Source organism: Larimichthys crocea, chromosome VIII (genome assembly GCF_000972845.2).
Source record: "Larimichthys crocea isolate SSNF chromosome VIII, L_crocea_2.0, whole genome shotgun sequence".
Classification (NCBI taxonomy): Eukaryota; Metazoa; Chordata; class Actinopteri; family Sciaenidae; genus Larimichthys; species Larimichthys crocea.
Genome location: NC_040018.1, coordinates 12887909 through 12907464, shown reverse-complemented (window position 1 = coordinate 12907464; position 19556 = coordinate 12887909). Strand labels below are relative to the sequence as shown.

The following is a 19556-nucleotide window of genomic DNA, read 5'->3' as shown; positions in this document are numbered from 1 at the left end:
ACAAGATTTCATCACTTACACAATTTTAATGTGACACATTTTCATGTCACCTCACACACATCAACAAGAACGTTATCAGAGCTAGAAGCTTAAATTAAAAAAGTGAAAAGCCATGTTCAAACATAGGCCATGCAAATAAAGACAGACCATTTTTAACCAGGAGTAAACTAAGAAATATGTGTTCATTTTACCCGCGGAAAGCATGAGACCAATTGTTATTATTTTTTTGTCATATTGTGGCCATTTTGAACAGTAATAAAGTTCGAAAGGAAGAACTACAAAACTCACTAATAAACACATAGTCTGTGTCACCTTACGTGTCCACATTTAAAGACTTTGTTTCACAATGAAGGAGTTTTTAGTTTTACTTTCTTTAACTCAAATATGAGTCGCTTAATCCATCTATTCTGGACCTGTGACACTGTGGAAATTTGGCACATGGTTCATATATCATGTCATAGATCATGTTATATTTTATGTTCTTTAGTTCACCATGAGTAAAATGTAGAGAAGGTTTTCTTTATTATAGAAGACAGCTCAACTGTCTCTCACTCTTCTGTTATATTAATCTCTATTTTGACTAATTTCTTGGCTGTTTTGGATCTAAGCAGAGGTGGATCCTCTGTTGAATAAAACAATAAGCTCTGATGTTTTTTTGGCTGTGTGTAGTGCTCAGCGGTCAGCATCGAGAGCCAGATCCCTGACAGATGAACTGGAGGAGACCCGACAGGTGTTTAAAGAGGCCCAAGAGAGAGCCAGCCGCACCCAGACCAGCTGCACCAAACTGGTACATCACAAACTGAATGGTGTCCAAGTGAAGCTACCCTCTAAGTTTGTTTGTTTTTTATAAGTATTTTACTATTTAACTTAAAATCTTTTTCATCCTCAGAGCAATGAAGTTGAATGCCTGAAGGTTCATATTAGGAGGCTTGAAGACAAGGTAATGTAGATCTTTAAGTCCAAATGTGAGCACTCAACTTCAGAAAACTAATTTTGATCTTCTTTAATGTCATGAAATTGTGTCTCCACAGAATGAAAAACTCTCTTTTGAGAGGACGTGTTCTGAAGATAGCATCAACAAACTGAGGAAGATCAACACTGAGCTGAGGGTAGGACCAGATCAGTAAAACATGCTTGTGTTTGTCTCTACTTTATGAGTTTAGCTTGAGAGTTAACATCTAAATGTTCGCAGGCTGAACTCGAGGAAAGTCTGGTTATGTTGACGCTGAGAGACAGAGAAATCACAAAGGTTGGTCTATTTTCATCAGAAAACAAAAACCAGTTCACATTTTTACTTTAACTCTTAACTTTATTTTGAAATCTTCCCGTGCAGAAGGACATCCTTATGGATAAAATGAAGAGCTCTCATGTGGAGAACCACAACATGATTGAGGTATGTTTGACCCTTGTGGAAGTTTTGGTAAAATGGAATTAAGTGAATCTTATTTGACATATTATAACATAGTAGTGTGTAGCGTGGATACAATACATCATGTTAAACCATGAAAGGAATTTGTGTTCCTGTCCAAACATGTGTTTGGATTTTGCATTTACATTTTTGGCTGTTATTCAACACATATATATTCTGGTGTTTCAGGGTCTGCAGTCTGAGCTGATGAGATTACAGGAACATTCACACCAAGTTCTTTTGAGGTATTGTTTATAAATCATGCTTGTCAGCTGGAACTGAGTGTTACTGCACGTGTACTAAAAAAGGCTTGTCTTTGATCTGCTTTGGTTCAGATTGAACCTCAGCTTTATATAAAAGTCTGGTTAGTCTGCCACCAATGAAGTGGACCAATCACAATGATAATTGTACTTTTTTCACCGGTCTTTATCATTTGTCAACGAGCATAAAGTTGAGCAGTAGTCTTTCTGCAGTTTAGTAATGTAGGTTGATAAAGTCGGGAGACTCACAAAAAGAATGATCAAATCAAAGCAGCAGAGGCCGAGATATCCTGACTTGTGTCTCTATTATGGGTCAACACTGGATCCTACATTTCCCATATTGCAGCTCCAACAGTGGCATCTTTAAGACCCACTCTGCCTCATAAACTAATAGTCATACCCAAAAGGTTCAAACCCCATAGCTTGAGGTTTATAACGCAGATTTTGTCAGTCTCAAGTCCAAGATGACATCACCGGGGTATTACTATTACCCTGTCATTATCAGTGTAAGAAGTGCCCTTTAAGAGAGGGATGTGTCAGCTAGAAAGGTTTCTTTCTTCGATATGAAACATTCTGTGTATAAACTGCACAAATAGTCTTGAGTGTTGAAGCTCCATCCGTGTTTCCGGCAGGTATGACAGAAACTGCATCAGCCCTCAGACTCTCTACAGTCGAGATCCTCCAAACCACCGCTCTCTGCAGAGCGAGATGCAGGATCTGCAGCAGGTATGAGGCGCTCGCTGTCCGCAGGTTACCTTTTCATTTTACTTTTCATGTTCATTTTCTGTTTCATGACACCGTCTTTGTCTGCAGCAGCATCACAGAGCTCTGGACGACATCAGCCTCCCATCCCTGCACACACACAGTGATGATATTCAGAGCATCATCCACAGGATCAAGTCTGCAGAAATAGCTCATTTTCTGCACAATAAGTATCCTGAGAGGGTGAGGAGAGAGAAGGCAGTTAACAGAGGATAATTATGACATGCAGGGACATGTTTGTGGATAAATCGGTCTTATCGTTCTTGTGTTGTCTCTCAGACACAGGACTCTGCTCCTGTAGAAACACAGGAGAGGCCTTTTCCTCACCGCCAACAGCAACAGGCAAGCATCAAGCAGCAGCTTGTCAATGTGTATGTGAGTTTTTTACCTCCCTTTCTCCTGTTATGGTAACAGACTGGATTTGGTTGATGTTAGTCTCTGTTCTGAGAAGCTTCCACCAGCTAATAAAATTTGTGCCTGGTTGTGACAGTGTATTTATGGGCATCGTCCTTACGTAACCCATAGAGGTATCTCTCTATCTTCTGTGTGTAAAACTCTATCAGGGATAAGTGCAGTTTTAGTACCCCTTGGTAACTACAGACATAACAGTGTGTAAAGGAGATGTTTATAAAGCTATGGTGGTGGTTTCAGGCTTCAGGAGCTGGAGCTGCACAAGTGTATGTGGGAGGAGAAAGGGGAGAAGGTGGAGGAGCGGTGGAGAGCACGGGACCAAAACGAGCAAAAGAAAAGCCAGACTGGGAGCCAGACTCAGATTCAAGAGTCCAAGAAGGTGGCTGTGGTGAACTGGTGGAAAGCCTGCAGCGTAGGGGGGGCTAAGGCCCGGACACAAGAAACCCCATCTGTCCAAGAGGTCTCTGAGACACAAGCAAAGCTCCATCAAGCAGAGCAGACGATCACTGATATGAGGGAGCAGGTCCGCCACCTGCAAGCCTCTCTAAAATCTGCACAGGAGTGCATCGCCGAGCAGAAAAACATCAGTGCAGTTCTTCGTATCGACCAGGGAACCAACACTGAGAGAGGAGAACCAGACAGAGCTGTGGAGAAGGTTGTGAAGGATCAGAGGGATGCAGCAGTGGCCACGGAGATTACAGGTGGAGCAACCTCAGAGCAGGAGCAAACACAGCTTCGGGTAACCACAGACGGCCTTCTGGCGACCCTAAAAAGGATGGAGGCGATGGTCAACAGCGCCCTGCAGACCGCTGAACTGGTGAGAGAGAGTGAGCAGAGGGTGAGCCAGGTGAGAGTGAGGATGGAGAGCATCACCCAGAGGGTGGAGGAGGCTCTTCACCGAGCAACCAACACTGACAAACAGCTGAACGTTCTGGAGGCCAGAATCACAGAAGAACCAGCTCAGGTTTGTTAAGAGTTAATTAGAATAACAAGTAAATTAAAGTTTTGCTCTGCAAAAATGTACTGTATGTCTGTATGTTTGATCATATCTTAATTTAATTAAATGTCACGTAAAATAATGTGGTTCCGGATAATGTGGAAAATGTAAAATCAAATGTATTACTGTCATAGGTGTCCAGAACCATCCAATCAATTTTGAAACATGAACAACAGGGAAGATTTTAGCTCATAACGTAATCTAGATTTCTTCTCAAAGTGCTGCCCAGAGATGTTTTTAAATCAGGGATTCATTTTGTCATGTAGAGCTCATAACACTCCTGTGGGAGCTCAAACTGCCAAAATAAATCCTGCTGCTATGAAAGGTTTCGAGTTGAGGTTATGACACTACCTTCATGACAACAACAAAAAAGCGTGTGTCCATTTTTCATTTTACTAACAAATCTTCCTCATGCAGAGATTATTGGTGCCTTTGTGAAACATAAAAAAAAAAACGTTTCCATAAAAGGCTCTCACAAGCCACATTACCTGTAAACCTGTGGCATGAGCCCTTGATACGAGGTCAGGTTAGTCCTTATCACAGGGTGTCTGAGTTATGAACAGTTTAAAGTGTAATTTTTTCTGGTTTCATTTGTATCATTTTTAATGGCCTACAAAAGTAAGTGATAATGTACTTCATGAAAAATTAAATCACCCTGAATGAGTTTGTATTGCAACAATGACCTGTTTATTACAAGAGAAATCAATATTTTGTGGAGAGACGTGGTCCTCCAGAGTCTATGATCAGAACTGTGTTGGCCTGTTAGAGATCAGAGTTCAGAAATAACAGACCACTGACAAATCAGAATGGAGTATTCAAAAAAGACATGTAATAACAGAAATTAGAGAATTTATTATTATTACTGATCATCTTGTGACCCCTTGTAGAGGTGCCGACCCCTAGATTAAAAGTAGCACTGTACGGGAGTGTCCAAATATTTATGTCCATCCACAACTGAGGATCAATTTGCATGTGTGCATGTGTCCACTGAATTTTACATAATAAAATTCCTACACATGAAGTTGATTTGTTGTCCCTCTTAACATATCATATGTAAGTCTCCAGGCCTCAGTCTGCCAGATGATCCTGGAACAGATGTGGCAGGCTTTACGGATGAATCCAATGTGGAGCCTGAAGATGGAGACAGAACAGAGAGTCCTCCTCCATCTCCTGTAATCCCAGAAGTCAGCGAGCCTTCACAGCTACCCATGAATGGTATGATGGCTGCATTACAGAAATATGGCTGCATTACAGAAATATAGCCTCAGTGTTATCGCGGTTCAGGGGTACACTGAGACACAGATGAATTAAAGCTACTTCCTTTTCCTCTACTGGTAACCCCTGAGGGTGTCTGAAAATAGGCAGAGCAGATAGTTACATTGCACACAACAGCTGGTACAGTGAGGAGGAAGAGAGAATAAGCTCTGAGGGAGTGTATGTTATATATCAGATGGGGCCATGGGGGAAATAGGGGGAGGTTAAAATGATTTTCTTTTGTAAACACAGTGAAGGTTAAGTATTTTTAGCTACATCCTTTTTTAATTTTACCACTTTTTTTTTTTTAATGTGTTGGTCAAAAACAATGTTTTTCTAAGTCCTGTTCTCAGTGCCTGTGGTGCAGCCCACATTACATTTACGCCTGAATTGTTCTGAAGTGCTTTGAGAAAGTTTATATAAAGAGGCTGAGAAATGTGGGATCTGTAGCTCACAACGTACACAGTGCCTGGAGGCTTCTAGGTACGTTACAGTGATGGAAACTGACAGCAAAAATGGAACTGACGTATGTGTAAAAGAATGTACTTTCTTCAAGAGTAGCACATTTAATTCTCATTTTCTTCTCAAATTCTTTCTTCATGCGAATCAGTTGAGAAGATTAATATTGCTACAGATTGCAGCCAGTTAGCTTAGCTTAGCATAAAGACTAGAAACAGAGGGAAACAGCTAGCCTGGTTCTGTCCAAAGTCCATGTACAAGCACTCCTAAAGCTTCCCAATTAAAACATTATATCTTGTTTGTGTAATCCAAACAGAAAACATTCAAGATCATACTTTATATTACTTAAATGTGATATATTTAAAATAACAGTGTTGCTTTCACAGAGCCGGCCTAGCTGATTCCCCCTCTTTACAGTCTTTAAGCTAACCATCTTCTGGCTCCAGCTTCATATGAACCTACAAACATTAATGCCAGCAATTAAGTGCAATTCTCTAAATGTTAAACTTCGAAACATTTGTAAGATTACATGTGATTTTTCTTTGACTTTATTTCAAATCGTAGTGCAATACGTTTTTGTCCAAAGAAAGGGTGACACAGAGCGGAGGGGGAAATTATATTGTAAATCAACAGACAGTAGGCGTCTCCATGTCCACTTGTTTGTTTATTTTAGGGCCTTCTGTCTAAACTATGTCCAGTCCCTATGGGTGTGGGCTTTTTTTTTTTGCTTACCAAATGAAGCTGTATCTACATCATGGCTGCAGCTGGATGGGCAATAAACATATAGTGCTGTCATAAACGTTGATATAAGCTGTGCTAGTTTGATATTACTGTACTGTTACCTTAATATGTGGATGTTGTATAAAACAGTACAGTTAATGTTAATGTGAGGAAGGTTTCTCCCTACACAGTAAGCTTTAAATGTTAGCAAGAATACTTTAATTTATTCATCCGGGTCAGTACCGATTAATTAACATCAGTTTGATGTAAAATGTGCCAGATTTCACCAAAAGGCTTCATCTGCAATCCCTGGACGTGACAACATTAAAAGAAACTAATGAGCTCAAGAAGAATCAACCACGTAGCATGTATTTTAGGATACAGCATGCATGAAAAGAAACCTAATAAAAGCTATTACAAAATGGATACATACAATAACATTTGATAAGCATAACCACAGTAGACAAGATAAAGGATAAATGTAGCAGGACAAGCAAATACACAGAGTAATACAACTAACAGTCTACAGTCATGCTAGTGGCTCTGTGGTGCTTTGAGCAAAATGCTAACATGCTTATGTTAAGCAGGTGTGATATACAGTGATATTGATCATAGTATTGTCACTGCCTGATGCGTACCTCCCGCCCGATTGGTACTGCACACGTCCAACTCTCAACAGAGATGGAAGGAAGCAAGATGGCTGACTCGTTAGCTACTTTAATGATTAACTCCCGAAGAAAACAATATGTTTAAAGTAAGAACAAATATGTGTTCTGAGTTTGTCAGACCAAAGAAGAAAGTGTTATTAACCATGCAGCCAAATTTCAAGTAAAAATGAGCAGCTCCAGGACTGTGGGAGCGTGTCCGCTGAATGTGCTGAAGCCAAGCCCACTCATGGGAGCAGTCAAGAAGCAATTTTGAAGTGACTGAAATGTGTCAGATGAGTTCAGAAAATGACATGACTAACTTCGAAACACTCTGAGCGAGATGAATTCATCTCTATCTCTATGCTAGGGGTGCAGGGGTATGCTCAGGGTCAAATATCCTGGACTGAAAACTGGTGAAAAACTGTTTAAACCTCTAACTCCAAATTTCAGTAATGTATCCTTCAAAGTCTTTTCACGTTTTCAGCAAATATTTTAATTTTGAAAGAAATCTCTTGTGAATTGCCTTTACACAGACTTTAAATTCAGCAGTTTATTGATTGAGACTTCTTAAAACAAGTTTTAACATCTTCTGGATGCAGTTTGATATATGTGTTGAGCTATATGTACATAACATCTGCTGTATAGGCACATACAGAATGCATGAGACATGCATATATGCTATATTCTACATATATACATATACATACATGTATATCTATCTATATATAGATATATATATTTGTCTGTATATACTAATTTAAAATTGTGTTTATCTGCCACACACTCCTTGTTTTTAGCTGCATACCTATATCTGTGTAGGTACATTGAGAGCAAAGTGACATCAATGAGTCTAACATTCATTAATTATCTAATGTTTTGATAAACTCTCAATGTCAGCCTCATGGTGGCACTAGGATTCATCAAAGTCAATAAGATTCTGCCTCTGGGGATTAATGTCTATACAAAATGCCATGACAATCCATTCTACAGTGATAGATAGATATTTCAGTCTGGAGTGACTGACATTCCCATCCAGAGAGCCACGAGTAAAACATCCAAAACAAACCTCATCTATGACGCAAACGGCATTACTAACAATGATAGACAATGAGCTTTTAAATGTCTGTCAGTCCTGCAGTACCTGTGCCTGTGCTTTTGTATTTCCCGTGCCAGCTAGAGCACTATGAGCACTTTTCCTCCATTAAGGCTTTTAAAGTTATTTTATACCCTCCCTTATCTCCCTTACACCAATAAAACATTAATATGAGATATTAACTTTAGACATATCACTGTAACATTCAAAGAAATAAAACCTTTTTAGGTTTTATGTTGCTGTTTAAAAGAAGACACAGTCTGGTTGTGTGATGATTAAAGATCCATTGGGCTGAATGTAAATTATTTAGAAAAGTGGGCCTCTAATGTTCTTTGATGGTGAATAAATAAGAGGGGGAAAAAAAATCACTGGAATGTGAATTAATGTGTACGATGAGGTTGAACGCTTTCAGGAATATTTTGTATGTGGGGAGAAAAACAAAAGCATCTGACAGAGTCTGAAGTGAAAATGAAGTTAAATTAGGGCAAACTCGTGGAAGTTTCTGCCAACACATTCCAAGCATCTACTACTATCTTTTGTTTTGTCAGTGCTTTGTGTGACAATTTATGAAGTTAAATATTTTGCATTACTCTAGTTTCTGAAATCTATTTTCCATTTCTTGAATGTGGTGCCATCAAATAAGTAACATTAAAGCGGTGAAGTTGTACTGGTTCATTTGTACTCCTTTCCTCTTTAATTAAGTGCCATATTGTTGTTCAGTGAATGAGTCACAGGTATCACAATAATACCAACCTGAGAGCACGTAAAGCAGAGGACACACTAGCCTTTACTTGGGGCCAAAAGCTTTCAACCAGCGGATCAAGAACCTTGTGTACTCGAAATGGTTGCCAGGTTCTTGTTGCCCCTAGTTACAGAGGTGGAGGAGGGGTGGGGGTGAGATACTTCCTGAAACAAGAGTTACAGTTACAGTTGTACCAATTAGATCAATATCACACTGACAGAAACAGCCTCTCACAGGACAGAAAATTTATTTCATCCCTATTCGTTTTCTCTTTCTGTTTCTCTCTCGCGCTCTGACCTGCTCTGTTTTTTTGGGTCTTTTTTAAACCGTCTCATGACATTTGCATCGCACATGCTTTCCTGTTAAATGCAAATCAACTGTTTTCACTGTGTGTCTGTTCTCTGGCTTCAACAGGTGGCTCAGGACAAGGCAGCTGCAGCAAGGTAAGACTCTCTCCAGCTCTACTGCAGTAAAATATATAATTATTTCTGTATTTAGAGGCAGGACCAAATGTCTACCGTGTTGTGTGTCTGTGTATCTTTTGTGTTTTTTGATCTGGCTTGATGTGATTTCTTTTAAATGGATACGATACTGTTTACCTCTTTCTCTCATGATAAAGTGCAGTTTGGTTTTGTGGCTTGGGCAGAGGTGAACAACATCTATTGTACATTAACTCAAGTTCAATTTTCTAGGTACTGCTACTTTGTACTTCTCCTCCACTACAATTCAGAAGGGAATATTGTTCTTTTTAATGTAATTTTAATCAGACAACTATATTTTCTAGTTACTATTCAGAGTAACACTATACATTAAGTTACAGTAAATGGTTTATAACACACTATAATGTACTTATACCTGATATGAGCAGCAAGTGTTTATCAATGTGCTGTATTTATCAAGTTTTCTACGAAGACATTTTACATCATTACAACACTGTATCATGTATGTATGATCTATTATCTGCTTGCAATTTCAATATGGCGTGAATATTATATAAAGTTAATATACATGTACTGTCCTTTTCAGATTAAGATTTTACATGAATAACATTTATTTGGCAATACATAAATTACAAAATGTAACTGCCGGTTTTTACTTTTATCTCTTTTCAGATAACAGTACATCAAAGAGATTTTTTCCCTTCAGATCTTGCAAATAGTTTGATGACGGCTTGATGATCAAATATTTAATAATAGAATACATATTTGTGTTGCAGAGCTTTGTGGGGTTTTTTTTTCCTCCCCAGTCGATCAAATGGCTCTCAAATTTATTTTGTGACTCCACCTACAACCCAGAGTTTGGGAACCACTGGACTAAACTACTTCACTTTAAACTAAAAAGGAACTACTTACACCTACAGCAGTAAAATGCTAATCACACATTGATTCATCAATATTAATAGTCTGATAATGCAGATATTTCAGTCACAGGGGACAATTTTCTGCAGGACAAATACATTAAATACTTCACTTAGGTAACATTTTGAATGAAGGGATATTACTTGCAATAAAGTAATTTTACATTGTTATACTGCAATTTTTACTTTAGTAAAGAATCTGAATACCACTGGCTTTGAGTAAAACGACACAGTGTCAGTGCCTAAATAAGTTAAAAGAAGATATTCACTCACATCTTTATTTATTTTTTGCACAAATCTCTTCTTTGATAATCAAAGTTCTTTCACCCTGCAGCACTTAAAATGATCAGCTCAAGTTCATTCAAACTGTGATTCGATATGAACATCAGTTCTGCTCCTCCAAACAATGTGACTGCTGTGCTCTGCCCACCTCTGACCCCCCTGCACAAAATTCAGGGTGATCGTAGCACTTCAAACTTAAATCTCTCACCACTAAAAGGCAGCACGAATGGTGCAGGGTTTGACAATCCCATTTACCAAACAATAATGAACTTCAAGAGCCCAGAAGTGGATGTGTGGATTCCTCTCGGGATGCAGAGTAAACACAGTTCAGGCAGGCAGAATCTATCTATCTATCAATCTCTCACAAACATGCTCCCACACAACACACACACACACACACACACACACACACACAGACTAATCCCCTGCTGCTCCCACACTGTGATTAGAGAAACCAAACAAACCCTGCAGAAAAATACAACATACTTTTATAACTTTCTTCAGGTTTTAAATTGAGGGATGATCAGTGGAGCAGCAGCAGCAGCAGCACACACACACACACACACACACAAACACACATAGACACACACTCCACAGCAGCCCAAAGAGGCATCCAGAGCCCTTCTCCTTAAATGGTCAAAGCTCCCAGGAGTGAAAGAGAGGCTGCTGCTGAAAAAAGACAGGGAACAGAGGGGACGGGAGAAGGAAGGAGAAGCCCCGAGGATAGAGTTTTCTGAGGAAAGGGCTTAGAGTGACAGTTTGACTGTGGGAAGTCGGTCTGAGTTGGAGAGATCAGCGGGAGTGTGTGTGTTTCTCTACAGCGCTAGTGGTGGACTCAGGTAATGTGCGTGCTCTCTGTGGACAGGTTCAGATGATCTGGCTGTGTGGACTTGTGTGGGGTCTTAGTGGGTGATGGTTAAAGGTGGACGCAGGAGTACAAGAGGTTCGGCTCTATCTGTTAGCGTTTCTGCAGCTGTGTCAAACTTGTGCATGGTGGTGTATTTCTGGACTTGTAACTGCCGGGGTGAGTTTACATAATCTAGTATTTGTCTGGAAGTGAAACTCTTTGTCATCTTTCTTCTGTTTTGGTGTGTGGTTTTTAATGTCATCTAACCTCCCCTGATTGTACATGTCTTCACGTCCATTTCTTCTTCTTTCTCACACTTCCCCTGCAGTGTTATCTCAAACTGTGGGTCTGTGTAGCAACCACTTCCTCTGCTGGCCCTGTATTCTGTGTTTCACACAACCAAATTTTAAACAAATCTGGCAAGAGGGAGTGGGCTTATGTAACAGAGGAAGGGAGGAGGAGGGTGCCGGTTCCCTCGTCTCCCTCTGAGGGAAGAGACAGCTCGGCCTGGTTGCAATGAGAAGCTAATTCTGATGCTCCTGACAGACAGATGTGTTTTCTTTTAGAAGATGAGTGTAAGAACAAGACTTCCATGTCCTTGAGGAAGTTGTGGTGCAGCGTTTGTCTGTGTTCAGACTTGTATGTTCTGTCCTGTCTGTCCCTCCTGACAGGAAATAATCGGAGTGATTCAATTACTCTGCGATATTTATCTCAGTCTCACGGTCTGCCGGGGAAACCATCGGCACCGTCGAGCCTCCTGCAAGGCAGGTTGGTCATTTTTCATGAGGCGGTATTTTTTTCTTCCTCTGTCAGCACTGTGGTTCTGGTGGTTCTCAGACACAAATTCTCAGATACAAATTGAAATGATCGCTAATGTCTTTGTCTAATTGTTCCTCTCTCTTGCTTGGCCCATGTTGGTAGAAACCAACTGTTACATCTGTGGGGAAAGTACAACATTGATGAAAGAACGAAAGAAATGGTTAAATTAAAATAAATTAAGAGTATATGTTTAGTCAGCCATGAAAGATTCAGGAGGTTGTTATCAAACCCCCCTCAGCTCCAGGGGTAATTAGATAATCATGTTGAAAATATCTGGTGACTCACTCTCATATTTATATCTGCGGTTGAACCTCAAAGCTGATGTCTTCTGCTCTAACAGACTAAAATGATACTTCATACTTTCAGGTATGAGAATCACATTGAATGAGTGATTTAGCCCAAAATACACATGCTCTTGCTTTCCTCACCAGCAAGAGATTGAATATTTCTTAAGTGATCACAGCAGGGCAGTGAAACTTTGTTAAAACTTCAGTTCTAAACGCTATTGCAGGCCGCCAAAGAGCAGCAAATTTAATCCTGACAGTATTCTTGTAGTCAGGAAATATCCTCGCAGCTCGCTGGGAGTCAGTTAAACAACCCATTTCCTCTCAGTGACTCACAGCCTTTTCTGTCCCTATATGTTCCCAAGAACTTGTCATGTTTGTGATGACACTGAACAGCACACTGCATAATCTGGGAGCGAGGATTTGCCTCGTGTAAAGTGCATGCCATACCTCTGAAATAACCAGTAATTCATCACACCTTTCACTCTCCCACACGCCTTATTCATCAGCTGGTCTATGTGACCGACAACAAAGACTTAACCACACCTGTGCTGGTCGTGAATATGGAAATAATTCTATTTTTGGTCAGACCAAACGAACGGGGACTACATTAGCATCCAGTGCGATTGTCTCTGACGATGTGCAGACTCTGAGTGCACTGTGCTCCTTCGGAGGGTTAAATCTGCTCTGCGTTTAGATTTGCATGAATTTGTTACTAAAAATGGAAGAGCTGCAAATTGAAACGATGGTTCAAACAAGTTGTACGCACATACAATTGAACTAAATTAGGTCTTGTTTCTTTTTAGTTTAGTGAGCCAGGGTTACTACTGCAGATAAACACCAGTGGAAATCAGTGGTGCATGCAGATACACAGCTTCTACCTACTGATTCTATAATGTTTATAATTCAGTAGTGTTCTGCGGGGTGATTTTTTCCTAGGATGGGAAAAACATGACATAGTTTTCAGTTACAATTATCATGAGTGGATGGAGTAAGGAATAATGAATACTTTACTCAAATACATAATTATGTACTCTCATCTCTTCTGTGGCTAATGTTGATTTCATAATGATCCTTACTCCCTGAAGTCAAGCAGCAGAAATTAAGTGACAATGTGTAAATAATATTGGATCAGTTTTAGGCTGTTTATTCTTTGATGGACGGGCCACTTAAAAAAAAAAAAACCTCTCCAGGCACCACTGAAGTGACATTTGAAGAGGCCACGTTGAACCAAGGGCAACTAGACTGTATTTTTTAAAATTATTTCATTACTAAGTGATTAACTGAGAAAATGATCAGCAGATTGATTGCATAAGAAGATAATTGTTGATATCATTAGAATTTTATTTGGAAAAGATTTAAACATAAGCAGACATATGTTAATAACATATATTTGCATGGACCATAATATGCACAAATAATCATTGATGCTAAGAGTATATGTAGCCTCCATTCTCCTTACTTTGGCTAAAATTATATAAATATACATATATAAATAAATAAATATCATCCACTAAATATGCATTTTTGTAGAATTTTGTCTGTTGCAGTGATTAATCAGTTCTGTCTCATCATAGCTAAATGACTCGTCATTCTTTTTAGTTGTTGTTTGCTGAATTTATATTGAACATACTGTATCTTGTAGAAATTCACACTACTGATGAGCTTGAAATATATAAAAAAAAACATTTAGCATGGCATAACCTTGTCTCCTCTCAGTTGTCTTCCATGCTTGTTCCTCACAGCATGCACTTATATTTGTGTTTGTTCCTTTCATAATTTATCTACAAGGCCCTCTGTTTGTTTTACACTGTCCCTCAGGAGCTCATTGCCTCAGTCAGCCCATGAGAGCAAGTCAATGTTTTATAACAACCCAGTGCATCCCAGTCAGACAGTTTTTGTTCAAAATGGAAACTACCTAATGAACATTGATGTGTGGAAAGAAGAACACATTTAACCTTGACGTCACAGGCTCAGTCATGAGTGAATTTATTTGCATGTTCGATCGCTCATGCTGTGAGAATTTTCTAGGCTTTAGTCTGTGTGTGTTGCTTCACTGAGCATCGTTCAGATAATGATTAAATTGTTGTTTGTTACTCCTCGAGTCTAAGAATCGAATTAATATTTCATTGTTTTCCACAGCTAAAAAACAAAACAAAATCAGAGATTCATCTTTTTCTCTTCCATTTTCCCTCTGAAGGAAGCTAAAGTAAATATATTCACAACTTACAGGTGCCCTGCAGCGTTTTCTTATAAACAAACAAAAGTGCACCATAAAACATTCCAGTGTTTATCATTAAAAAAAAAAACAGCGTGCATAATTACAGGTCTAACGAAGATGTTGCACGCACTTCCTTCCTCATAAAACATTTTCAGCGTGATAGTTTGCACATTCACTGTGTACATTGCTGTGTTATGGCCGCCTGTACATCATGGAATAACATGAAAACAAACAGCAGGATGTAAATTGCGTTGCTTTTCTCCTTCATGCGTGTATATGCATCCTCGTGCAAACCAAACATTGCTCATTAGCACTACTAGTGGTCAGAAACTCTACTCTCTATACTTTTAAGCGAATATTTACATTTTCTTCACCAACTGTACCTTATTGAAGGCATGGCTGATTAAATCTTTGGTGACATTTTTCCACTGTAGTATTTAATTATATCTATTTCCATGTCCTAACTGGAAATGTGTCCTTTTACTATTGTGAGAATTTAAGGCCATCCAATTGACTCATCGGAAAATGTAGTTTCAAGATGGAGTTTATGTTTCTCTAACAGGCTGTTGGGAAATGTTGCTAATACTGCTGAATGAAGAATGAAGCTATATTGGGATTTGTTTTTACTGTATCTTTTTTTAGCTGTGGTTGACAAGAGAAGACTTCCTTCTGAATATCTCCATTCATGTGCATTTCATTTTCTCAGGGAAAAAGATCTGTCCCTGTTTGATGACTGAGAACGTTTACTCATCTGATGCACATGCGTGTACTCATGTATAACAACACACATGTGTCTGTGTATCTTGCAGCTCCAGGAAGAGGAGGAGGAGCAGTTGCTGCAGGGATCTCCTCTTGAACAAAGTGATCCTAACTCTGAGGAGTCCTGTGACACCCCTTGTGCTGCTGAAGAACCTTTTATTTTCCCCTCCACCCGCTCGCGCCCCTCATTGCCCCCCGCCATGCCCACACTGCCCGAGGAAGAAGAGGACTCCCCAGAGGAGTTGGACAGTTCCTCAAGCTCTCCCAGTACAGTGAGTGCACACTTTATTCTGTTTTTTTGTAAAAGCATGTGAGGCCATAAACACAGACACTGAATAATCCGTCCCAGTGAGGACATTCTATCAGTGTTCCTACTGAAGTGAGGTGAAGTGTCTTCTTTCAGTTAAGCAGACGAAGCATTTGAATAATCCCTGGTAAGTGAGAGGACAACAGGCCTCATTCAGTAATATGTGCATACAAAATATGACAAAAAAAGTCAGCCATAACATTTTCAGAATCAGAGTCATTCAAAAATGACAGGTTCATTCCCACTAATTAAATTAGCATACTGCCACCCGCCATTTATACCTACAAAGAAATACATTTGCCAAGAGGAGTATCATGAACTTTATTTACATATGAAACGAATCAAATGCAATTTAAAGTTTTTAAAACAGAATAAAATAATTAAACAGAATAAAATAATTACTCATGATGATGATTAAAAGTCATAATATTGTCATAATCATTGATTTTTCTTTCTTTAACCATTCATTTATTAATTTTTACTGTGCTTACAAATGTTCCATGTGGTTATTCTAGATACCATATTGGGATTGAGGTAGTCCATAATTTTATGTTTTGGAACAGATTCTGTGTTTTTTTGTTGTTGTTTTTTTTCACATAATGTTTATAAATGAGTCTTTAATCCTGCTGATTCCTGAATGTTTTATGAGTCTGTCAAGGCTGCCTGCCTGTCTTTCACATTAAATCATCCTCAGTCCAGGGTGAAAACTTTGTTAAACCCCATGAGAAAAATGAGTGATTTATGGTTTTGCGCTGTATGAATAAATAAAATAAAACTGAGTTGAGATCATCAAATTGGTTCTAACAGGATATGGAACAGAACAGGCAGTCCTGCCTGTCTTTTGAAAGTGGTTCCAGTGAAACTGGAGTTATGCGAACAATGTTTCTGTATTTTTGTTGAATTTCTTCATATTCAGATGCTTTGAGTACCACACATTCCTCCGATTCTCATTGTGCTGGGCAGGCAGCATTTGAGAGATGAATATCTAAATATAGAAATAGAAATAAAATTATGCATGATACCAGTCTTAATAAATGGAAATGAAATCTCATGGGTGACCTGACCATTCAAATTGTGAACATCTCTAAGATTCAGATTCAGAAGTCACCGAACATCTTGCACACAGCAAAGTGTTAAACAGTCAAGCCCTCAGAGAACATTGTCTTCTGCTGCAGTCGTTCATTAACACACAGTCACAGATAAGACTTCTCTGCAGAAAGTAATGAAGCTGTGTAATCTAATCTTCAGGGCATATGCCAACACTAAAAGTATCCACCTTTATTACAGCACAGCTGAGGCCTTTCTGCAGCATTATCATCGGAAGGAATCGTTTTATTAGGATTCTAGTGCAAAGATAAGCTCTTGAGAGGAGTTAGTGTTTGATTTCAGCCTGGGATTTGGGATTTTACGAAACATGAATACACCAAGTTCAGTTTGCAATCTAGCCTGTGGAAATATTTGAATAATGTATTCTATGGCTCTGGACAAACAGCCTGCATTATGGATGTGTGTGGGATTTTTAAAAAGTACTAATGAAGTTCAGTGAAAGACACTGTATTATAAGAAGTGTGCATTTTATAAGTTTTGGCTTTTTAAGATTTTTTCTTTTTTTTTTTTAGCTTTATTATATAGATGCAGCTAAAGAGTGACAGGAAATGTGGGGAGAGAGAGATGGGGAATGACATGTGGGAAAGAGCCACAGGTCGGATTCAAATCCTGGGCTGCTGTGGCTCTACCAACTGAGCTAAACAACACCCCAGCTTTGTGTCAGACTCTGCTTTCAGTGCTTAGATTTTTACCATTTTCATCAAATCTGACTTTATAGAAGTACAAGTCTAAATCGTTGAAGTGCTGCAAAAAAAGATTTATGACGACATTCACGTTCGAAATAATTGATCTGCGTGTTGTTTCTAGTTCTAACAAATGATCTTTAAGAATGTGACAGTGCAGAGCAGCAGTTTACCAGTCCAGCCTGTAAGCACCTCCATTAACAAACAAACCATAAACCGATTTCTTTGAATGAAAAAGTGAATCTTTCTTCCCACCTTATGCCTCATTTTCTGTATAACCAAAGCTGTGAATTTTTACCTGCTTTTGAGGCCCTGCATTGTTGAGAAGCTTTTTGTTTAAATTCTAGTTTAAATGCCTTTATTATGCCAGTTGATTGCCACAAACTGTCAAGGCAAACTTGAAGTGACAAGTGCCTCCTTCTGGATGTGAGTCTTTCAGCTTCTGTTTTTGGTGTCTTTTAGGTCTTTTGGGGGGGGGAATATCAGGCTCTTTAATGCTCCATTATGTTTACCACTGAGCTGCTAACTGTGTCTGTCTGCTGTTTGGTGCTGAGATGGTCGAGTACAGAGTGTTTTTAGAGCTTATTCAGTGAAAACAGCTGACAGCAGCACCTAAAAACGACATGTTAATGGAAAGTCAACACTTAGCTATCTATTATGTCTAGGCGGCCAACATTCAGTTTCTTTGACCCTGATCTACAGGCAACTTTGAGACAGGCTGGCACCTGCACTCCTTCAGCAATCCAAACAGCGGCCTCACATACCAAAGAGAGAGCGTCTTCTCTGGTCTGATTTAGTGCTGTCACTGTCTATGACCCTAAGACCTATGCGCGGCCCTGTGTAACCAAAGGATAGAAAATTCCATAACACAGTGAGAGTAAAAAAGTTGAATACTCAGTATATGTTTTCTAGTTTTATTCCTACAGTATATCCATAACTGTTAAATGAAAGCAACTTTGACACTTTTGTTGTGTTTTTTGTGCAGTTGACACCAAGTGAAAGTCGAGCTGTGGTCATGTCTGCCCCCACTATCGTCTACCCACAGCAGGCCAATATTGTCCAGCAGGATGGGCGTCCCCTCGAGCAGGCCAGGTAATCGTCCACCATCTTAAACACTAAATGACTGTAATCAGGGACAATGTGTCTGAATCATTACTGTTTCCTCTCTCAGGCCACACAGTCCCAGAGCTCGTCTGGCCAGAAAATCATCTGGAGGACCCATCACAACAGTCGGTGGGTAAACCCTGCACACACACACACACACACACACACACACACTCTGCAGCTATAATTATCTAAAGATAGCCGTGACATTATGAGAGCTATTTTGATCATTTGTTATCATTAGCATCATTTGATTTAGTCTGAAACATTTACCAGAAGTAAATAGTAAAAGAGTTGAAGTTGTTTTTAAATGAACTTTTCAAAGGGACTTTTGAAATTATAAAACTGCTCAGGTTTCATTGTGCTGAAAGATCTGTCTCTCTAAGGATGAATAATACTCTCAAGCTGTGTATTTCCGCAAGAATCTTCACAACATTTCAGCTAAGTTTGGTCATCAGTTTCCTGAGAGATGAATCTGTCGTGTGTCCTCCCACATGCCTTGAATGCTTTTGCTGCTTTGATTACTTTTGTTTATCTTGTTGCCCTTTTCTGAAGAGAGGTGGAGATAAAAGCATCTTTGACTCCCCCATCACCTGATTCCTATGCTTGTGAATTATTCCTTGGCATGAGACCTCATACTGAAGAATCCCACTTAAACATCTTCAAACGACTTGAGTCCGAAAGCACTCACAGATTTGAGCGCTTATTTTTTAGAGCCTTATAACCTAATAAAAAAAATGATTAACATTGTTGTTTGTCTATAACACTTTTTTGCTTTTCTGTGTGTGTGTTGTCTCACTCAGACAGCACAGGTAATGTGATCGACCTGGTGAAAGATCAGCTGCCAGAGCTGCAGCTCTCTGAGGAGGATCGACAGAAGAACCTGGAGCTGCTCGAACAGGCCAAGAAGGTCAGCGACCGCTTCCTGACACGCCGTGGCCGCAGATCCACCGGCAGCCTTACTGAGTCACCGACAGGTAGTGAATGCACAAACACACACAGAGACATAAATACTGTGCATAGCATAGTTTAA

The 19556-nt window shown here is 39.4% G+C and overlaps 1 protein-coding gene across 1 annotated transcript in view; it reads left to right on the top strand.

Annotated features, from left to right (window-relative positions):
- Nucleotides 1-2563: 2563 nt before the first annotated feature.
- Nucleotides 2564-19556, top strand: part of mrvi1 (murine retrovirus integration site 1 homolog) — a 29847-nt gene continuing 12854 nt past the window's right edge. Inside the window, exons 1-9 of the mRNA XM_010744809.3 lie at nt 2564-2613; nt 2710-2801; nt 3082-3805; nt 4897-5053; nt 9168-9196; nt 15373-15594; nt 18405-18511; nt 18591-18652; nt 19327-19500. Coding sequence (XP_010743111.3) covers nt 3110-3805; nt 4897-5053; nt 9168-9196; nt 15373-15594; nt 18405-18511; nt 18591-18652; nt 19327-19500 — 1447 coding nt within the window. The 5' untranslated portion in view covers nt 2564-2613; nt 2710-2801; nt 3082-3109. The remainder of the gene's footprint in view (nt 2614-2709; nt 2802-3081; nt 3806-4896; nt 5054-9167; nt 9197-15372; nt 15595-18404; nt 18512-18590; nt 18653-19326; nt 19501-19556) is intronic.